The sequence below is a fragment of the Zingiber officinale genome, chromosome 8A, assembly GCF_018446385.1.
Source record: "Zingiber officinale cultivar Zhangliang chromosome 8A, Zo_v1.1, whole genome shotgun sequence".
NCBI lineage: Eukaryota > Viridiplantae > Streptophyta > Magnoliopsida > Zingiberales > Zingiberaceae > Zingiber > Zingiber officinale.
In genome coordinates this window covers 27,891,112-27,910,662 of record NC_056000.1, presented here as the reverse complement: position 1 = coordinate 27,910,662, position 19,551 = coordinate 27,891,112, and the positions used below count along the sequence as shown (strand labels likewise).

The 19,551-nt window shown below is 38.4% G+C and overlaps 3 protein-coding genes across 3 annotated transcripts; 1 reads left to right on the top strand and 2 right to left on the bottom strand.

Annotated features, from left to right (window-relative positions):
- Positions 1-113: 113 nt before the first annotated feature.
- Positions 114-1,139, bottom strand: LOC122010640 (probable CCR4-associated factor 1 homolog 11). The gene has a single exon (XM_042567153.1). The coding sequence runs from the start codon at positions 1,137-1,139 to the stop codon at positions 114-116; it is 1,026 nt and encodes a 341-aa protein (XP_042423087.1).
- Positions 1,140-1,560: 421 nt separating this feature from the next.
- LOC122010639 (probable CCR4-associated factor 1 homolog 11) lies at positions 1,561-18,695 on the top strand. The gene is made up of 2 exons (XM_042567152.1): positions 1,561-2,513; positions 18,479-18,695. Exons 1-2 carry the CDS (start codon positions 1,561-1,563, stop codon positions 18,693-18,695), a joined length of 1,170 nt encoding a protein of 389 aa, XP_042423086.1.
- LOC122010638 (probable CCR4-associated factor 1 homolog 11) lies at positions 18,692-19,510 on the bottom strand. The gene has a single exon (XM_042567151.1). The coding sequence runs from the start codon at positions 19,508-19,510 to the stop codon at positions 18,692-18,694; it is 819 nt and encodes a 272-aa protein (XP_042423085.1).
- Between the last annotated feature and the right edge of the window lie 41 nt (positions 19,511-19,551).

Sequence of the window (19,551 nt, the reverse complement as noted above, 5' to 3'; positions counted from 1 at the left end):
GATATTAAACTAAAACAGATCATTTGTAGAATTATGCATTCCCAATCATAAAATCAATTTCTACATTCCAGAACGTATTTGTCCCACACTGACAGAATCCTAATAGCAAACAACTAAAAACTACTCTGAAGAATGACAACACAGGAACCGTGAAAAGAACATTGAACTGGAACCGGCTGGAACCATCTGACGCGTGGCGTCGCCAGCGGCAGCAGAGGAACAGGGCCATGGCCGGGGCCGCCGCCAAAGCATTGAGACAGGAAAGCCCAAGGTGGGCGCGTCATCGGCGGCGGAATCATGAACATCCCAGGTGGCAAAGTCCATGGGCGTCGCCGAAGAGGAGGACGGGAAGAAGAAGCTCTCTTGTTTTCATGGCAAACACTCTCCAATCCATAGAGAATCATGGAGTCCCGATCGCCCATGACTGCCCACCTCTTATGCATCTCGCGGAAGGACAGTCCAATAATCAAGCTGTCGAATCCCGCCTGATGTGCCACGCCGTCGGCCTTCACGTTCAGCATACTCGCGAGCTTCTTAAGGCTAACCTCTCCGCCGCGGAGACCGGCGCAGAACCGCGCCATGTACTTGACGTCGTAGAGTCTTCCGTTAAAGATGCCACTCGCCGCCATTATAAACTCTCCTGATGTCTCCGGCAGAGGCCTTCCGCCGGCGAGCAACTTCATCAAATAGCCCACATCGTACGAGCCGTGGAACGTGACGAACGCACCGCCGTGGTGATCGAACAGTTTCTCCCGTAGCAGAGCGGCGTAGCGAACGGAAGAAATACCTTCGCGCCGGTTTCTTTGGACGTCGATACCGCTGTTCTTCAGCAGGTCGATGGACGCCGGCGAGCAGGGGTCGACGTCGGGGTCGAAGTCCGAGAAATTGATCTGCCATGCCATGCCGGGGTGGTTGCCGGCGTAGTCGAAAAGGGCGATCCCTAGCTGGATCATGCAGAGGTTGTCGACATTGTACTTGAGGTCGCGGTATCTGCGCTCCTCGGCGGCGTGGCGAGGCGTGGAGTGGAGGAAGCCGGAGAACTCGGTGTCCATGGCGACGATCGGGAAGCAGCGGCGAAGAACAGCGATCGACTCCAACTGCTCCAGTAAATTTGCATCCCACACGTCGATGATCTCCATTGCTGCAAGAGATCGCTCTCTCCTCTCGGCACTCTGTTCCTCTCTGATTCTGTGTCGAAGTAGTTATAATTTATACAGATTGATTTAAAAATTGTTACGTTTATGTTTATTGCGTTGAGAAAATTTTCCTAATAAAATTCGGAATCCCAATTCCTGATAGATTAGGACTGTGATATTCCTGATATAATTCGGCTCTCTGTTCCGTTATAATTTATACAGATTGATTTACTAATAAGTTAAGTCAAATTAGGAAATTACGAATTATATTAGGAAAATTGTTTCGGCACCAACTAATTCCTAATTTGACTCAACTAATTAGTAAATCAATCTGTATAAATTAAAACTACTTCGACATAGAATCACAGAGGAAGCAAATTTACTGGAGCAGAGAGGAGAGATGAGAGAGCGATCGCTTGCAGCAATGGAGATCATCGACGTGTGGGAAGCAAATTTACTGGAGCAGTTGGAGTCGATCGCTGTTCTTCGCCGCTGCTTCCCGATCGTCGCCATGGACACCGAGTTCTCCGGCTTCCTCCACTCCACGCCTCGCCACGCCGCCGAGGAGCGCAGATACCGCGACCTCAAGTACAATGTCGACAACCTCTGCATGATCCAGCTAGGGATCGCCCTTTTCGACGACGCCGGCAACCACCCCGGAATGGCATGGCAGATCAATTTCTCGGACTTCGACCCCGACGTCGACCCCTGCTCGCCGGCGTCCATCGACCTGCTGACGAACAGCGGTATCGACGTCCAAAGAAACCGGCGCGAGGGTATTTCTTCCGTTCGCTACGCCGCTCTGCTACGGGAGAAACTGTTCGATCACCACGGCGGTGCGTTCGTCACGTTCCACGGCTCGTACGATGTGGGCTATTTGATGAAGTTGCTCGCCGGCGGAAGGCCTCTGCCGGAGACATCAGGAGAGTTTATAATGGCGGCGAGTGGCATCTTTAACGGAAGACTCTACGACGTCAAGTACATGGCGCGTTTCTGCCCGGGGCTACTCGGCGGAGAGGTTGGCTTGATGAAGCTCGCGAGTATGCTGAACGTGGAGGCCGTTGGCGTGGCACATCAGGCGGGATTTGACAGTTTGGTCACCGGACTGACCTTCCAGGAGATGCATAAGAGGTGGGCAGTCATGGGCGATCGGGACTCCATGATTCTCTATGGATTGGAGAGTGTTTGCCATGAAAGCAAGAGAGCTTCTTCGCTCGGTCCTCTTCGGCGCCCATGGACTTTACCAGCTGGGCGCTTCTTGATTGCGCCTCCGATGGTGCGCCCACCTTTGGCTTTCCCGTCTCCATACTTTGGCGGCGGCGGTGCCGGCCATGGCCATGTTCATCTGTTGCCGCCGGCTACACCGCTTATCGGACGGTTCGCGCCGATTCCGCTTCAACACTCTTTTCCTCGTCCCTGTGTTGTTATTCTGTAGAGTGTAGATCATGTCGGTTCGGCAGAGTAGAAATTGATTTTTATGATTTGGAAAGCTGAATTGATTTTATTTCCTAACTCATGTTGGTGTTTTTGTTATTAATTTTTTTGTTACAAGGCAAATGAGTGATAATTAAAAGAAACTAAAAAAAAATCAGTTTACAAGCTTCAGGAAAAAAAACAAAAAAATAAATGAGGATGTTGATGATGTATTTAAATGAAAAATACATTAGAAAGCATTACGATTGCTAATTAAATAACTAGACACTGTTAATTGGGAAATTATTTTTGTAATCAATTCATTGCACTCATTGCACATTGTTGGTTTAGTCTACTTTGAAGTTAGATAATTAACAGACAATTGAATTGACTTGGACACTTATAGGTCTATGATATGCGGAGATGGTAAGAGCTATGTGGCAAGCTTGGGACTCGGTCAGTGGAAAGTCGCGTTGATCAGATTTGAGATTGAGTTCAAGTCAAGTCGTCAAACTTTAAAGTGGGTGACTTAACTACAATTCAACTTGAATCGAGTTTGATGGGATCTTAGCTAGTAGGACAGGTGAGTGGGAGGCTTCCAACTTGTTTGATTGCTGCACGACTGTGTGCAGAATATGAGTGCCGTTTTTATTTTTATTTTTATTTTGGATTAAAAAGTTAATTAAAATATTTATTTTTACTCATTACCAATAGGATTTAGATTTCCTAATTAGATTAGAGTATTCAAGTTTAAAAATTTTAAAATTTCACCTCTAATATTATTTCTCAATAAAGATAACAGAAAAAATTTAAAAAAAAATTAATGAAATGTAATAATGTGTTTATGGAGTATAATAATATATTATTAAAAAAAATTAAGATTTTACTTGTAACGTTTAGACTTTTCAATTGAATTATAGTATTTAGTTAAAATAAAAAATTAATATTTATGGGGTATAGTAATATATTTATGAAGTTTAATAATTATTTATGATTTATATTATAGGAAATATTAATTTTAAAAAAATAATAATTAAAAAACCAAAAAAAGAAAAATATGTGGATATCTTTCACAGTTACGCACCATACAAGGAAGTAATAATAATAATAATAATAATAATAATAATAATAATTATTATTATTATTATTATTAATTATTATTATTATTATATATAATCCACCTCTAACTTGGCACAAGATAGAAAAGAAAAAACTTAAATATATACACTTATAGTCGTATTTTAATATCAGTTAACATTATCATAGTTAACTTAGTTAATATTTGATACCGTGTGTAGTGAATAACCCCGTAGAAAGGATGGGGTTAACAGTTAAATTGATATGGCGGTCAAAAGTTAAGAGAGGGTAATTGTAAGCTAGAGGTGTCTCTAGAACTTGGCCCCCTACATCGCATAATCAATCCACTCTCAACTAACATTTGCGCATGTTGAGTTCCAAAGTTTAGTCCCTTCTCCTGAACACAGCTCTCAGTTTATTCTCGATCGATTTCTTAGCTGGTCGGACCCAGGACCTAGTCTCTTCTCCTGGGCAAATCTCCTACTCTACTCCCAGTCAACCCCAGCGTTGGTCGACCTCTCAAGAATCAGTTTACTTCTTCTCGATACAGCTCTCAGTTTATTTCGGTCGGCTTCTTAGCCAGTCAAGTCCTAAGGTTTAATCTCTCATTTCTCTTGGGTACAACTCTCAGTCTACTCCCGGTCAGTTTCTTAGTCGATCAAGTACTTAGAGCTCAGTCCCCCACTTCTCTTGGCCACAACTCTCAGTCTGCTCTCGGTCGATTCCTTAGCCGATCAAATCCCCAGGGTCTAATCTCCACTTCTCTTTGGCATACCTCCCAGTATATCTTCGGTCAGTCTAAGCATCGGTTAGTCTATTGTCAGAAGACAACATCGTCAGGAAATTACAATAATTTATCAAAGAATAATGACTATTCGTCATAAAATATTTTGATTCTCTACCACATGCATGCATAAAGCGAAATTTTTCTCTACTCAATGAGAGTCTATTGGACATCCTCTATTACTCGATATATCATGATATCCAACATTCTATGATGCCTCATAATTACTGAGGTTATGAGGGGCAGTAAAAAAGGAAAGTCCTCTCCATTTGTTAGGTACACGTACATGCACATGTTTACTGTAGTACTATTGTCCATTTTCCTTTTGCACTTCTCGCTCTGTGCTGCTTCTGACTTAATTGTCAGAGTGCTTGCGCTAGAGATTTTTTTCCTAGTCCTCGCCCTAAGTCTCCTATATGATCTATTTGCGCAAGTGTATATCCATAGGTACCATTGATAACCCTCACCCATTAGAAGGTGAAAAGCCTATAATGCTCTTTCAAGTCTAGATACATGTCCTCTTTTCATCAACATCCTTACATTCGTCACCGGCTCACACCATCCAATTAAGCTTTCAGACGGAATTAAATTTGACATTACCGGTGGAAACTTTTTCACTTGATCTGAAACGTGAAGATGAATGATACTAACAAAATTAATGTCACCATTAGTTTCAAATAATATAAGATATTCAAGGTTACTAAGATACGGGCCGCATCGTAAAAGCAGACCGTCGATCAATGGAAAAAATATTCTTTATGAAAAAAATATTTAATGCATTTATGGAAAAATGCACTCACAGTTCAATCAAATAAAGGATTTTCTGGATTAAAAAATAATAATAAATAAATAAATAAATGATTTCAATTGATAGATTAGTTAGTTCAATTTGGTTGTTTAAATTTGATTGAGCGTGTGAGTTAATTAATAATTAGTAGGGATGAACATTTTGTTAATTTGATATTAATTTTATATAAATTATTTTTATTATTATTTTAAATAAATTTAATTAATTCGATGTTAATTGAAATAACTTATTCGGTTAATTCAGATTTAGTAAAATTTTGATTTAATTTGGTTAGCCAACACTAAATCGATTTTCGATTAATTCTGTTAATTTATAGACTGAATTAATCGAATGTTTATGTTTAATAATTAGTAGGCCAGCGACATAGAAAACTTAGAAATTGGAAGATTTCAATTTAAAAATAGAGATAAAATTAGAATAAAAAATCTTTTATTTTTTTTTTCCCTTTTCTTACCCCCAATTCAATGATGTTGATGCGGCATGCCTTAAATAACTTTTTTATTTAACAAATATTCATTCTGACTCTGTTTAATGTTTTATTTGTAAAAATATATTCTTTTGAAAAGTAAAGTATTTGTTTATTATTTAGATATAATACTAAAAATTAGAAATTATTTTCTTGGAATAAACAGGTGGATCCAGAGGCTAGTTAGACCCAACCGTTTAATATACCAATTCGAACTGATTTACTGAAAGAAAGGTAGCCTTTTAAAAAAATATATATAATACAAAATAAATATTCAAAAGTATATTTAAATTTCTTAATAATATTTAAAAAGTAGATTAGCTAAGGTATTCGGACTCGCCGATCTGCCTTAAATGGCAAGACTAATTATTAATTAACTCACACGTTGAATCAAAATTAAACAACCAAATTTAACTAATCTATCAATTGAAATCATTTATTTATTTATTATTATTTTTTTAATCCAGACCATCCTTATTTGATTGAACTATGTGTGCATTTTTCATAAATGCAATAAATTTTTTTTTTTCATATTTTTTCCTGATGTCGTCGTATCTGGGCAACCTTTAATATTTTATATTCGTCCCCAGGACGTAGCACAAATGGTGGACACATGGTATCTCTGGTGTAATGGTAAGGGGTCGATTCTCAGGAACTGATGATCTGAGGTTTACCCCACCATGCGCCTATGGCCTGTGTACCTGCATGAACCTCCCTCCATATCCGTAGGGCCGACACTAGGGAGGCCGCTAAGGTAGCAGATCTACCTTTTTTTTAATATCTTATATTCTTCAAACGTCATGGCGACATTAATTTTATTAGGATCATCCATCTTGACATTTAAGATCAGGTGAAAATGTTTCTACAGATAATGCTAAATTTGATTTTGTCCAAAAGTTGAATTGGATGGAGTGAGCCGATGATCAGAATAAGGATGCTGACGAAAAGAGTACCTGCATCTAGACTTAAAAGAGCATTATAAGCTTTTCACCTTCTAACGGGTGAGGGTTGTTGATGGTACCCACTGGTATACACATGCACAAAGAGATCATATAAAAGAGTAAGGACGAGAACTAGGAAAAAAAATTCTGGCGTAGACATTCCGACGCTTAAGTCAGAAGTAGCACAGAGTGAGAAGTGCAAAAGGAAAATGGACAATAATATTGCACACGTGCATGTACGTGCACCTAACCAATGGAGAGGACCTTCCTTTTTCACTGCCCCTCATAACCTCAGCAATTATGAGACATCAGAAAATGTTGAGTATCAGGATATATTGGGTAATAGAGGATGTACAACGGACTCCCATTGAGTAGATAAAGGTTTCACTTCATGCATGCATATGGTAGAGAATGAAAATATTTTTTGACGAATAGTCATTATTGTTAGACGTTGCATCAGTTGCAACGTCGGGAAGATGAAGGGGTACCGGTCCTTCATCTTCCTCCATTGAAATCTGTCATCAAGGCATCGGTTGGTAACCGATGTCTTGCTTGATATAAATGGTAGCGTCCAAGGCAATCAAAAAGGTGTGCGATCAAGGTGAGCAGAGGGATTGTGAAGGTGTTCAGAGAAGAGAGCTGTGAGGTGATTTGGTCGAGCAAAGGAAGAGCATTCAGAGTGGGATTTGGTTTGTGGAAGAGTCCGAGAAGGTTCCGTGTGGTGATCTTCTCGGTGACAACAGCAGCGACGTCTCCGGCGGTTCATCAGCAACTTTATCGACCGGCGTCTTTGGTTGCGGTTCTTCGGGAGATCAATGTGAGTGTTTATGGTTTCCGCATTATTATTTTAATTACTTCGTTTTAGTTTTCATGCTCTCAAAACTACCAACAATGGTATCAGAGCATGCATAGTTTTGAAAGTATGGAAATCGACGCGAAAAAGCTCGCGTTTTTCTTCTTCTGTCGCGAAGAAGACGATACTGTTCATCAATTGAATCGATTGATCAATCGATTCAATTGGGATGAATCGATTGAAATTGTATTCCAATCGATTCAAAATCGCAACAGAGAAAAAAATTGCGCAGAATCGATTCAACACTATGGATGAATCGAAAGATACTGTGCATGTGCTGAATCGATTCATTAATCGATTGAAAATTTCAATCGATTGAAGAGAAATTAAAATCACGTACAGCGCTGTTTGATGAAGAAAAAAAATGAACTCAATCGATTCATGAATCGATTAAAGGCGTGAATAGTTTTTTTTTTTGTCGAAGCACAGTACGTCATGCACATGAATCGATTCAAGAGAAGGTATGAATCGATGATTCCAGAGTGAAAATAAAAAAAACAAAGCATGAACAGTATGTTTAATGAAGCACTGTGAAAAAAAAAAAATCAAAATCGTGTAAGAAAGAAAAAAAAAATGTATACATGTTGATTTTAATTTTCCTTCTTCACGACATGAACAGTTGCTAAATTTAATTAAATATTTTTATTAATTAAATACATATAGATATGTATTATTAATTAATAAATATATTTAATTAATTTATGGTTCAATTTATAGAAAATAGAACCCTACCAACTTGATCAATCAAACACAGGTCTAGTTTAAATTATTAATTGATTTAGGCAGATCAATTTGATTTAATGATACCTAAAGCTGGTTTAAATTATTTGTTGATTTAACCAGTCCGGTTTATTATTGAATTAATTGGGTATTCTTGATTACAGAAGTTGGGCTGATCAAATATGACCGGATTAGTTCCGTTGTGTCAAATTTGATCAGAAACATTGGATTTGTTCTAATGAGTCAGACTTAATTCAATGGACAATTGAATAAATCAAACGGACCTGAGTTTGATTAATAAGTCTGTGATTGACTCAAATGGGCTTAAACGAAAACAGAACATAAGTCCAATTAGATTAGTTCTAATAAGGACAATAAATTAAGTTTAAGATTCGGATTTATGATCGATCAATCTAATGTGTCAGTCACATAAGACTCCCAAAAATAAGGAAATTTGTTTTTCTTGATTGCTTGTGTATACTATATATTTTGTTCTATATATGAGAATTGAATTTGACCGGTTTTGTACTGGTCAGTCGGTTTTGTACTGACATCATGTTTTTCAATTCCAGATACAAAGAACGATATACACGATGACTGGTCGCTATGAACGACAACATGAGCTGTGGGAGGAGATCAAGAAGCTGGAATATGACCCGGATCACGGAGTCGGTAGACTTATTAGTCGGCTCGATTGGTTGTTCTGGAATCTTGAGCAAGAAGGGTATCCCGTTCAGGAAACAGAAAGAAGATTTTCTTTGGTTTATTCATTATCGGAACATCTGAGGCAGATAGCATTCCAACTTTGGGATGATTCTGATGGGCACATCTCATACTCAGAGATGTGCAGACAGCTACTTCATCTGAAATGGGGTCTTGATGAATCTGAAGAGGATCCAGAAATGAAATCTGAAGATTTAGAGGAGGATCCAAATCCTGTAGAATCTGAAGATGATCCTGAAATGAACCTTGAAGAATTTGAAGAGGATCCAGAAATGGATCCTGAAGATTCTGAGGAAGATCCAGAGATGGATTCCGAGGATGATCCAGAGATGGATCCTGAGGAGGATCTAGAGATGGATCCCGAAGGATCAGAGGAGGATCCTCAGGAGTGTGTAGAAGATCCAGAGATGGATCTGATGGATACATCTGAGGCTGATCCACCTATCATAGAATCTGGGAGAAACAATATGCAATTACCCACTGCTCTAGCATTTATCCTAGTGGGAGTAGTGCTAGCTTATCTAGTTTATTAGTGTTCTGTTACTGTCGTTATGTACGAACAGTGTTAGCTCATCTAGTTTTTGAGTCATGTAATAATTTCTGTTGGTTTGTACGAACAGAATTATATAATAAAAGTTATGTTATATGTTAACTAACTTGGAAATGATTAGTTCATTTCATGATATGATTAGTTCATATAAATATGATTCGTTCATATAAAATGATTTGTTCATTAGTTGGGATATGTGTAATATAATTGATCAGTGTTGATTAGATTAGAACATACAAATGATGAGTGGAAACAATGTTATCACTTGATTTTGTAAACTAACTCTAATTTACACTGAGTCAATAAATAGTTGCACATATATGAATTACACTGAAATAATAAATAATTTGTTTATTTATGTAGATCATGGCAACTAAAAACATCATAGCTGAACTCAATAAGGGTGAGAAATTATATGGGGATAACTACAAAATCTGGCACCTCAAGATACAATATGTTCTTGAGGAACAAGAAGTTCTGGAGGCTGTAAACCAAATCATGGAGGAACCGGTTGAGGGTTCCACAGCACAGCACAGACGTGACCTTGATGCCTATAAGGCATGGAAAAGGAAGGACTCCATTGCTAAGGGTATATTGATTAGTTCAATGGTGGATGACCTGGTATTTGAGTATGAGCCATTACCATCGGCTCATGCTGTCTGGGTAGCCCTTAGAGAGAAGTACAGTGGAGTTAGTCTGAGTAAGCTCCGTCAGCTAACTATCAAGTTTGATAGTTGTAAGAAGCGCTCGAATGTTAGCATGACCCAACATCTCAGGGAGATGGGTAACATGATTCGAGAGCTGAAGACTGCAGGTTATACATTGACCGATGAACAACAGGTTCAGGCAGTTATCCGTTCCCTTCCTGATTCTTGGGAAACGATGAAACAGAACCTGACCCATAGTGAGAGTATCAAGACTTTCACTGATGTCTCATGCCATGTGGAACTTGAGACGGAGAGGATTGAATCCGCAAGGATTTCGGGTCAAGCTTTTGTAGCTGAAGGTTCTGGTTCCAAGAATAAGAACAAGTGGTTCAAGAAAGGAAAGGGGAAAGGAAAGGATGTTAATGCTGTTGCTGCGAAAAACCAAATCAAGAAGAAAGGAAAGAAAAATGGACAAAAACCTAGGAGCAAGTTGACCTGCTTCAACTGTGGCAAGAAGGGCCATTTTGCTCGGGATTGTACTGAGCCTAAAAAGGTAAATCCATTTTTGTCTTCTTTCCACGAGCAATATGTTGCAAGTACAGTGTTGTTAGCTGATTCGTATCCTTTGTGGATTGTAGATTCAGGAGCAACGAACCACGTAGCTCGTGATCGAGCTACATATGTGGAGTACCGTCGGGCAACAAATGGATATATGTAGGAAACAATGCAAGAATAGAAGTCAAAGGAATTGACACTTGCAAGCTCAACCTACGTGGTGGAGGCACCTTGTTTCTACATGATGTCCTGTACGCTCCTGAGATTCGACGGAATCTGGTTTCCGTTATTTGTCTTCTTGATTTAGGTTACAATGTAAATTTTTATAGCCGTTGTGTGGAACTTCGAATTAACTCTGTGTTAATTGGATATGGTTATGTAACAAATGGTTTTATGATTTTTGATGTAGAACCAAATAATAATAGTTGTTTTTCAAACATTGCTCTTACTAGTAATGCTGATGTTAATGATGAAATTTGGCATGCTAGATTGGGACATATAGGACAAGAACGAATGAATAGATTAGCTAAGGAGGGCCTATTAGGCACTCATGCTAAGATTAACTTGTCTATATGTGAGCATTGTCTTGCTGAAAAGGCGACTAGGAAACTATTTGGTAAGGCTATTAGGGCTGATTCACCATTGCAATTAATTCATTCGGATATTTGTGGTCCAATGAATGTGAAGGCTAGAAATGGGAGTTCTTATTTCATTACATTTATCGATGACTTCACACGTTTTGGTCATGTGTATTTGATTTCTCACAAATCTGAAGCATTGGATTGCTTTATTCGTTACTTGAACGAAGTTGAGAATCAATTGGAATGTAAGGTTAAAACCTTGCACACTGACCGTGGAGGAGAATATTTGTCTGATCAGTTCAAGACAATGTGTAATGAGAAAGGGATTATTAGACAGCTAACTATCCCTGGAACTCCACAGCAAAATGGGGTTGCTGAAAGAAGAAATAGGACTCTTCTTGAAATGGTTAGGTCTATGATGGCTCAAGCTAATTTGTCAATCTCCTATTGAGGAGATGCATTGCTAGTAGCGACCTATATACTTAACAAAGTGCCTTCAAAGTCAGTTCCATCTACCCCACATGAACGTTGGACAGGCAGAAAACCAGATTTGAGTAATCTGAGACCTTGGGGGTCAGCTGCCTACGTTCATGATAAGACTCACGAATATGAAAAACTAGGACCCAGAGGTAAGAAGTGTATCTTTATAAGGTACTCTGAGACCTCTAAAGGTTATGTTTTTATTGGTGAGCGACAAGATGGAACCATCTCTGAAATAGAGTCAAGAGATGCTATTTTTCTAGAAACTGAGTTCCCAACACGAGGTGAAGTTGATAAGACAATTCCTCTATATGAGATAGAGGAGGAGGATAATGTTCCTTTATCAACAAATCAGGAGATGCCTAAATCTAGTCAACCGAGTGGGAGTAATTTGCCACTGAATGAGTCAGTTTCTCAACAGTCTAACATTCGAAGAAGTAGTCGTCAGATTATTCCTCGAAAAAGGTTTGATATTGAGAATGAGGCATTAATGGTTCTCCCAGTTGACGATGAGGAACCTCGAACAGTTGAGGAAGCTATGAGCAGCTCAGTTAGAAAAGAATGGAAAGTTGCAATGGATGAAGAAATGGAGTTAATGAGAAAGAATCATGTTTGGGATTTAGTCGATCTTCCTCCGGGCCGAAGGGCTATTGGGAATAAGTGGATTCTCAAAGTAAAGAGGAAAGCAGATGGATCGATTAATCGATACAAAGTTCGATTAGTTGCAAAAGGATATACCCAAATGGAGGGTATTGACTTTAAAGAGACATTCTCCCCAGTTGTAAAGTTTGTGTCAATACGTGTCATCCTAGCTATAGTAGCACACTATGACATGGAATTACATCAGATGGATGTAAAAACGGCTTTCCTTAATGGCAATCTTGACGAAGAAATCTATATGGTACAACCAGAAGGTTATGTTGCTGAAGGCCAAGAGAAAAGAGTATGTAGACTTCGGAAGTCTATATATGCGCTAAAGCAAGCGTCAAGACAATGGAACATAAGATTTAATGAAGTAATATTATCTTATGGTTTCGAAATGATCAATGAGGATCATTGTGTTTACCTAAGGAATGAAAAAGGAAAGCTTGTCATTTTATCATTATATGTTGATGATATGCTAATAGCTGGAAGTGACATAAAGTGTGTGATAGAAGTCAAAAGTTGGCTTTCATCACAATTTGACATAATAAATATGGGAGAAGCAGAGTATATCTTAGGAGTGAAGATCGTTAGAGACCGATCAAAGAGGCTTTTGGGTTTGTCTCAAGAAGCTTATATCACTAAGATGCTACAACACTTCAATATTTCAGATTGCAATATTGAACATACGCCTATTGCGAAAGGTACTGTCTTGAGCAAAAGTATGTATCTAAAGACTCCTGAGGAAATAGCCGAAATGAAGAAGAAACCATATGCCAGTGCTATTGGTAGTTTGATGTACACTATGTTGTGTACTCGTCCCGATATAAGCTATGCTGTTGGCTTAGTTAGTCGTTTCCAGTCAAACTCAGGATCGAGACACTGGAAAGCGGTGAAGAGGATATTCAGATATCTTAAAGGAACAGCTGATTATTGCCTCTGTTTCCAAGGATCAGATATGAGCCTAAGTGGCTACTCAGATGCAGATTGGGCAGGGGACCTTGATGACAGAAAATCCACATCTGGCTATGTCTTCTTGCTGAATGATGGCGCCATCTCATGGAACAGCAAGAAGCAGGCTTGTGTAGCCTTGTCGACAATGGAAGCTGAATATGTGGCTTGTGCAGCGGCTGTGCAAGAGGCTGTCTGGCTAAGAAGGTTCCTGAAGCATCTGAGGATTGCTGAGGATAGTGGGAGTCCTGTTACTGTGTACTGTGACAGTCAAGCTGCGATAGCTTTTTCCAAGGATCCCAAATATCACAGCAAAGGTAAGCATATAGAAATTAAGTATAATTTTGTAAGGGATATTGTTGACAAGAAAAAGATTATTCTTGAGTACATCCCTACACGAAATATGCTTGCTGATCCTTTTACTAAGCCATTGACTAAAGAGTCATTTTATGGGCATATGAAGTCTTTGGGACTTCGAAGAATGTAACTAATTGTAAAGACATTTTGATAAATAAAAATGCCATGATTTATTCAGTGTATATGTGTCTTTGTTACATTCGAATAAAAGTCTCGATAAGCATGTTGGCAGATTGGGATTGGTCCACTCACATGGACAATCATCTCTATTTGTTAAGTACGAATAGAGGTAAGACCGTTGCTTATGGGACAACTTTTGTAGCTGTGAATAGAGACATACCCATAAGTTAAGGTCGCCTTGATATTTGTGTCAAGATGAGATCATTTGTGTAATGATTGGAGTAAATGCACCCACCATTTACTGAATGTGCTTGAAGCCAGATTAGAATTCATATGTTGAATTCAGGATTAGACATTGGGAATGTCTAGATCGAAATCTGTACGATGTTAAAATTGGGAAAACATGCACTCTTTTGGTAAAGAGAATAACATCGTAGCATGTGATTCATACCACATGTGCTATGACGACAAGAAGGGTTGTAGGAGAATGGATCCCTGCTTCTCTACTATGTGAGACCTTTGAGATTATAAGTTAATCTCGATTTTACCCTAAGTGACTATTTAGCTGTCTACTTGAAGTTTTGATCAGTGTTTGCTACTTTAGCATGTTTCCTATTGGCTATGGATGTTTCGGTCTATGGAGCATAACTAGGAAAGCAACTGATTAGAATGAATGGATTCTAGCTAAAAAGGAAGATTAAAATTGATTTACATCTGCGACATTTATTCACTGGTACCGGTTACATTTTTAGTTCAGTACATAAAATGTAATTGTGAATAATTTGTTTGATTGGAGGTGTAGAACATGCTCTTGACATATGGTCAATATGAGGGATTAGAGATGTTCATGATGATGTAAATAATTTAATCTGGGGTAAAGGCAAGCCATTTATGTCTATGATTCGTTCTATGGACATATATGTCTCTGATTTATTCTATGAAGCAGCTAAGTAAGGTGTGACAATCTTCTTAGCAATTGAATGCTCACTGTGCTTGTTGTCGCACGAACCATTTTCCCTAATGTATGGAATGGATGTTCTGATCTGGTCTTTGTGACTTGATCCTCATAAAGTCTATGTGACTTATTTGGTCTATGTGACTAAATTTTGCTCTGGTCTTCGTGACTTGATCCTCATAAAGTCTGTGTGACTTATTTGGTCTTTGTGACTAAATTTTGCTCTGGTCTTCGTGACTTGATCCTCATAAAGTCTTCGTGACTTATTTGGTCTTTGTGACTAAATTTTGCTCTGGTCCTCGTGACTTAATCCTCATAAAGTATTCGTGACTTATTTGGTCTTTGTGACTAATTTTGCTCCGGACTTCGTGACTTGATCACCTTGTAGTCTATGTGACTAACATGGTCTATGTGACCATATGGATTGACTTGGACGAGTGGGAGATGTTAGACGTTGCATCAGTTGCAACGTTGGGAAGATGAAGGGGTGCCGATCCTTCATCTTCCTCCATTAAAAGCTGTCATCAAGGCATCGGTTGGTAACCGATATCTTGCTTGATATAAATGGTAGCGTCCAAGGCAATCAAAAAGGTGTGCGATCAAGGTGAGCAGAGGGATTGTGAAGGTGTTCAGAGAAGAGAGTTGTGAGGTGATTTGGTCGAGCAAAGGAAGAGCATTCAGAGTGGGATTTGGTTTGTGGAAGAGTCCGAGAAGGTTCCGTGTGGTGATCTTCTCGGCGACAGCAGCAGCGACGTCTCCGGCGGTTCATCAACAACTTTATCGACCGACGTCTTTGGTTGCGGTTCTTGGGGAGATCAATGTGAGTGTTTATGGTTTCCTCATTATTATTTTAATTACTTCGTTTTAGTTTTCATGCTCTCAAAACTACCAACAATTATTCTCCGACAAGTAGTTACGATTTCCTGACGATGTTGTCTCCTGATAATAGACTGACCGATGCTTAGACTGGGAACTATGTTAAGGTGAAGTGGAGATTGGACCCTAGGGATTTGATCGGCTAAGAAATCGACCAGGAGCAGATTGAGAACTGTGACCAAGAAAAGTGGGGAATTGAGCTCTAAGTACGTGACCGACTAATTAGAAACTGACCGGGAGTAGACTGAGAGTTGTACCCAGGAGAAATGAGAGATTAAACATTAGGACTCGATTGGCTAAGAACACGACCAGAAATAAACTGAGAGTTGTGCCGAGAAGAAGTAAACTGATTATCAAGAGGCCAACTGACGTTGGGGCTGATTAAGAGTAGATTAGGAGCCTTGTCCAGGAAAAGAAACTAGGTCTTGGGATCCTACCAGCTAAGAAATCGATCGATAATAGACTGACAACTGTGTTTAGAAGAAATGAGGCACTAAACTCTGGGACCCAACATACGTCAATGTTAGCTGAGAGCAGATTGATTATGCGACGTAGAGGGCCAAGTTCTAGAAACACCTCTCTTAACTTTTGATCGCCATATCAATTTAACTGTTAGCCCTGTCCTTTCTCTCGGGTTATTACATCCTTTTTTTGGGTTATTAATTACACACGGTATCAAATATGAATCGGGATAACGATAATAATGTTAACTGATGTTAAAATACGACTATCAGTTCTTATATTTAATTTTTTTCTTTTTTATATTGTGTAAGTTGGAGGTGGGTTATATATAATAATAATAATAATAAACTATTATTATTATTGTTAATATTATTTACATCGTGATGTATAACAGTGCAGACAGAATATCTGCATCTTTTTCTTATTTATTTTTCTTATTTTTATTTTAAAAAATAATATTTCCTCTAATATAAATCTTAAATAATTATTAAACCCTATAAATATGTTATTATACTCATAAATATTTAATTTTTTGTATTTTTATTTTAACTAAATTCTATAATTCAATAACCTATAAATAAAATCTTAAAATTTTTTAAAATATGAATCCTAAATATATTATTATACTCCATAAACGTATTACTATATCACATAATATTTTTTTTATTTTTAATTATTTCCGTTAACTAGACACTATAACTTAATTAGGAAATCTAGATCCTAAATATAAAATTTTAAATTTTTTTAGTTTGAATATTCTAATCTAATTAAAAAATCTAAACCCTATTGGTAATGAGTAAAATAAATATTTTAATTAATTTTTTTAATCCAAAATAAAAAATAAAAAATAAAAAATAAAAACGCCGTTGGTATCTGCGCAGCGATCAAACAAGTTTGAAGCCTCCCATTCACCTGTCCTACTAGCTAAGACCCTGATCAAACTTGATTCAAGTTGAATTGTAGTTAAGCCACCCACTTTAAAGTCTACCGACTTGACTTGAACTCAATCTTAAATTTGATCAACGTGACTTTACACTGACCGAGTCCTAAGCCTGCCACATGACTCTTACCATCTCTGTATATCATAGGCCTATAAGTGTCTTTAGATTTTTAATTTAATTTCTACGAGCGAATCATCTTTTGCTAGATGAATCAATTAAAAAGTAATTTCTTAATTAACACTATCTAATTATTTAATTAGTAATCATAATGCTTTCTAATGTATTTTTCATTTAAATACATCTTCATCATCCTCATTTATTTTTTGGTTTTTTACTGAAGTTTGTAAACTGATTTTTTTTTAGTTTCTTTTAATTATCACTCATTTACCTGGTAACAAACAAATTAATAACAAAAACACCAACATGAGTTAGGAAATAAAATCAAGGGTAAATAACTTTAAACCCCCTTGTGTTTTCCATCCAAAAGCAGTTTGCCCCTGTATTTAAAAAATAACACTTAGCCCACTATGTTTTAAAGAAAAAAAGGGAAAAAATAATAAATGACCAAAATAACTCTTACTTTGCTATTTAAATGTTAAAATTATGACTACATAACTTTAAGTCCATTTTTATTTTTCATCCAAAAATAGTTTCCCCTATATTTAAAAAATGACACTTAGCTCCCCTATTAGTATAATTTTGTCACACCAACACTTCATTGCTACTTTATTGTATGTCACATTTGATAGTGAGAAAGAAATTTTTAATTATGAATTTTATTCCATCTTTTTTTGATTTTGGTTCATTAATTTAAAATTTTAGTTTTTTTTTTATTTGGTAAGGGTGGCGGAATGAGTTTTTGAATAGTTATTTCTTTTAGAGTTACTGTTTATCTATTATTTATACTGGTGCATGTATAAATTTTGTGAGAGTTTTTTTAGGAACAAGTGGAATTTTTGACCTATATATCAATCAGGTTTGGTTAAGATTAAGCTTTCAACGATTATGTGAGATTTTTTATTTTTATTTTTTTTTGTCTAAAAATCTAAGATTACCTTGAATAAGGATGTTTAGTTAGAATAATTTTAACATTTAGAATAGTAAAGGAGTTATTTTGGTCATTTACTATTTTTTTTCTTTTTTCCTTTAAAACATAGGGGACTAAGTATCATTTTTTAAATAGAGGAAATTACTTTTGGATGAAAAATAAAAAGGGCTTAAAGTTATTTAGTCATAATTTTAACATTTAAATAAGAAAGTAAGAATTATTTTGATTATTTATTATTATTATTTTTTATTCTTTAAAATATAGATGAGCTAAATGTCATTTTTTAAATATAAAAGGTAAACTGTTTTTGGATGAAAAAATCAATTCAGCTTTCCAAATCATATAAATCAATTCAGCTTTCCAAATCATAAAAATCAATTTCTACTCTGCAGAACCGACATGATCTACAGTCTACAGAATGACAACACAGGGACGGGGAAAAGCGTGTGGAAGCGGAATCGGCGCGAACCATCCGATACGCGGCGTCGCCGGCGGCAACAGAGGGACAGGGCCATGGCCGGTGCCGCCGCCGCCGCCAAAGTATGGAGACGGGAAAGCCAAAGGTGGGCGCACCGTCGGCGGCGCAATCATGAAGCGCCCAGGTGCTAAAGTCCATGGGCGCCGAAGAGGACCGAGCGAAGAAGCGCTCTTGATTTCACGGCAAACATTCTCCAAGCATACAGAATCATGGAGTTTCGACCGTCCATGACTGCCCACCTCTTATGCATCTCCTGGAAGGTCAGTCCGGTGACCAAACTGTCAAATCCCGCCTGATGTGCCACGCCAACGGCCTCCACGTTCAGCATACTCGCGAGCTTCATCAAGCCAACCTCTCCGCCGAGTAACCCCGGGCAGAACCGCGCCATGTACTTGACGTCGTAGAGTCTTCCGTTAAAGATGCCACTCGCCGCCATTATAAACTCTCCTGATGTCTCCGGCAGAGGCCTTCCGCCGGCGAGCAACCTCATCAAATAGCCCACATCGTACGAGCCGTGGAACGTGACGAACGCACCGCCGTGGTGATCGAACAGTTTCTCCCGTAGCAGAGCGGCGTAGCGAACGGAAGAAATACCCTCGCGCCGGTTTCTTTGGACGTCGATACCGCTGTTCTTCAGCAGGTCGATGGACGCCGGCGAGCAGGGATCGACGTCGGGGTCGAAGTCCGAGAAATTGATCTGCCATGCCATTCCGGGGTGGTTGCCGGCGTCGTCGAAAAGGGCGATTCCTAGCTGGATTATACAGAGGTTGTCGACATTATACTTGAGGTCGCGGTATCTGCACGCCTCGGCGGCGCGGCGAGGTGTGAAGCGGAGGAAGCCAGAGAATTCGGTGTCGATGGCGACGATCGGGAAGGAGTGGCGAAGAACAGCGATCGACTCCATCTGCTCCAGTAAGTTTGCTTCCCACACGTTGATGATCTCCATTGCTGCAAGCGATCGCTCTCGGCTCCTCTGTTTCGCTCTGA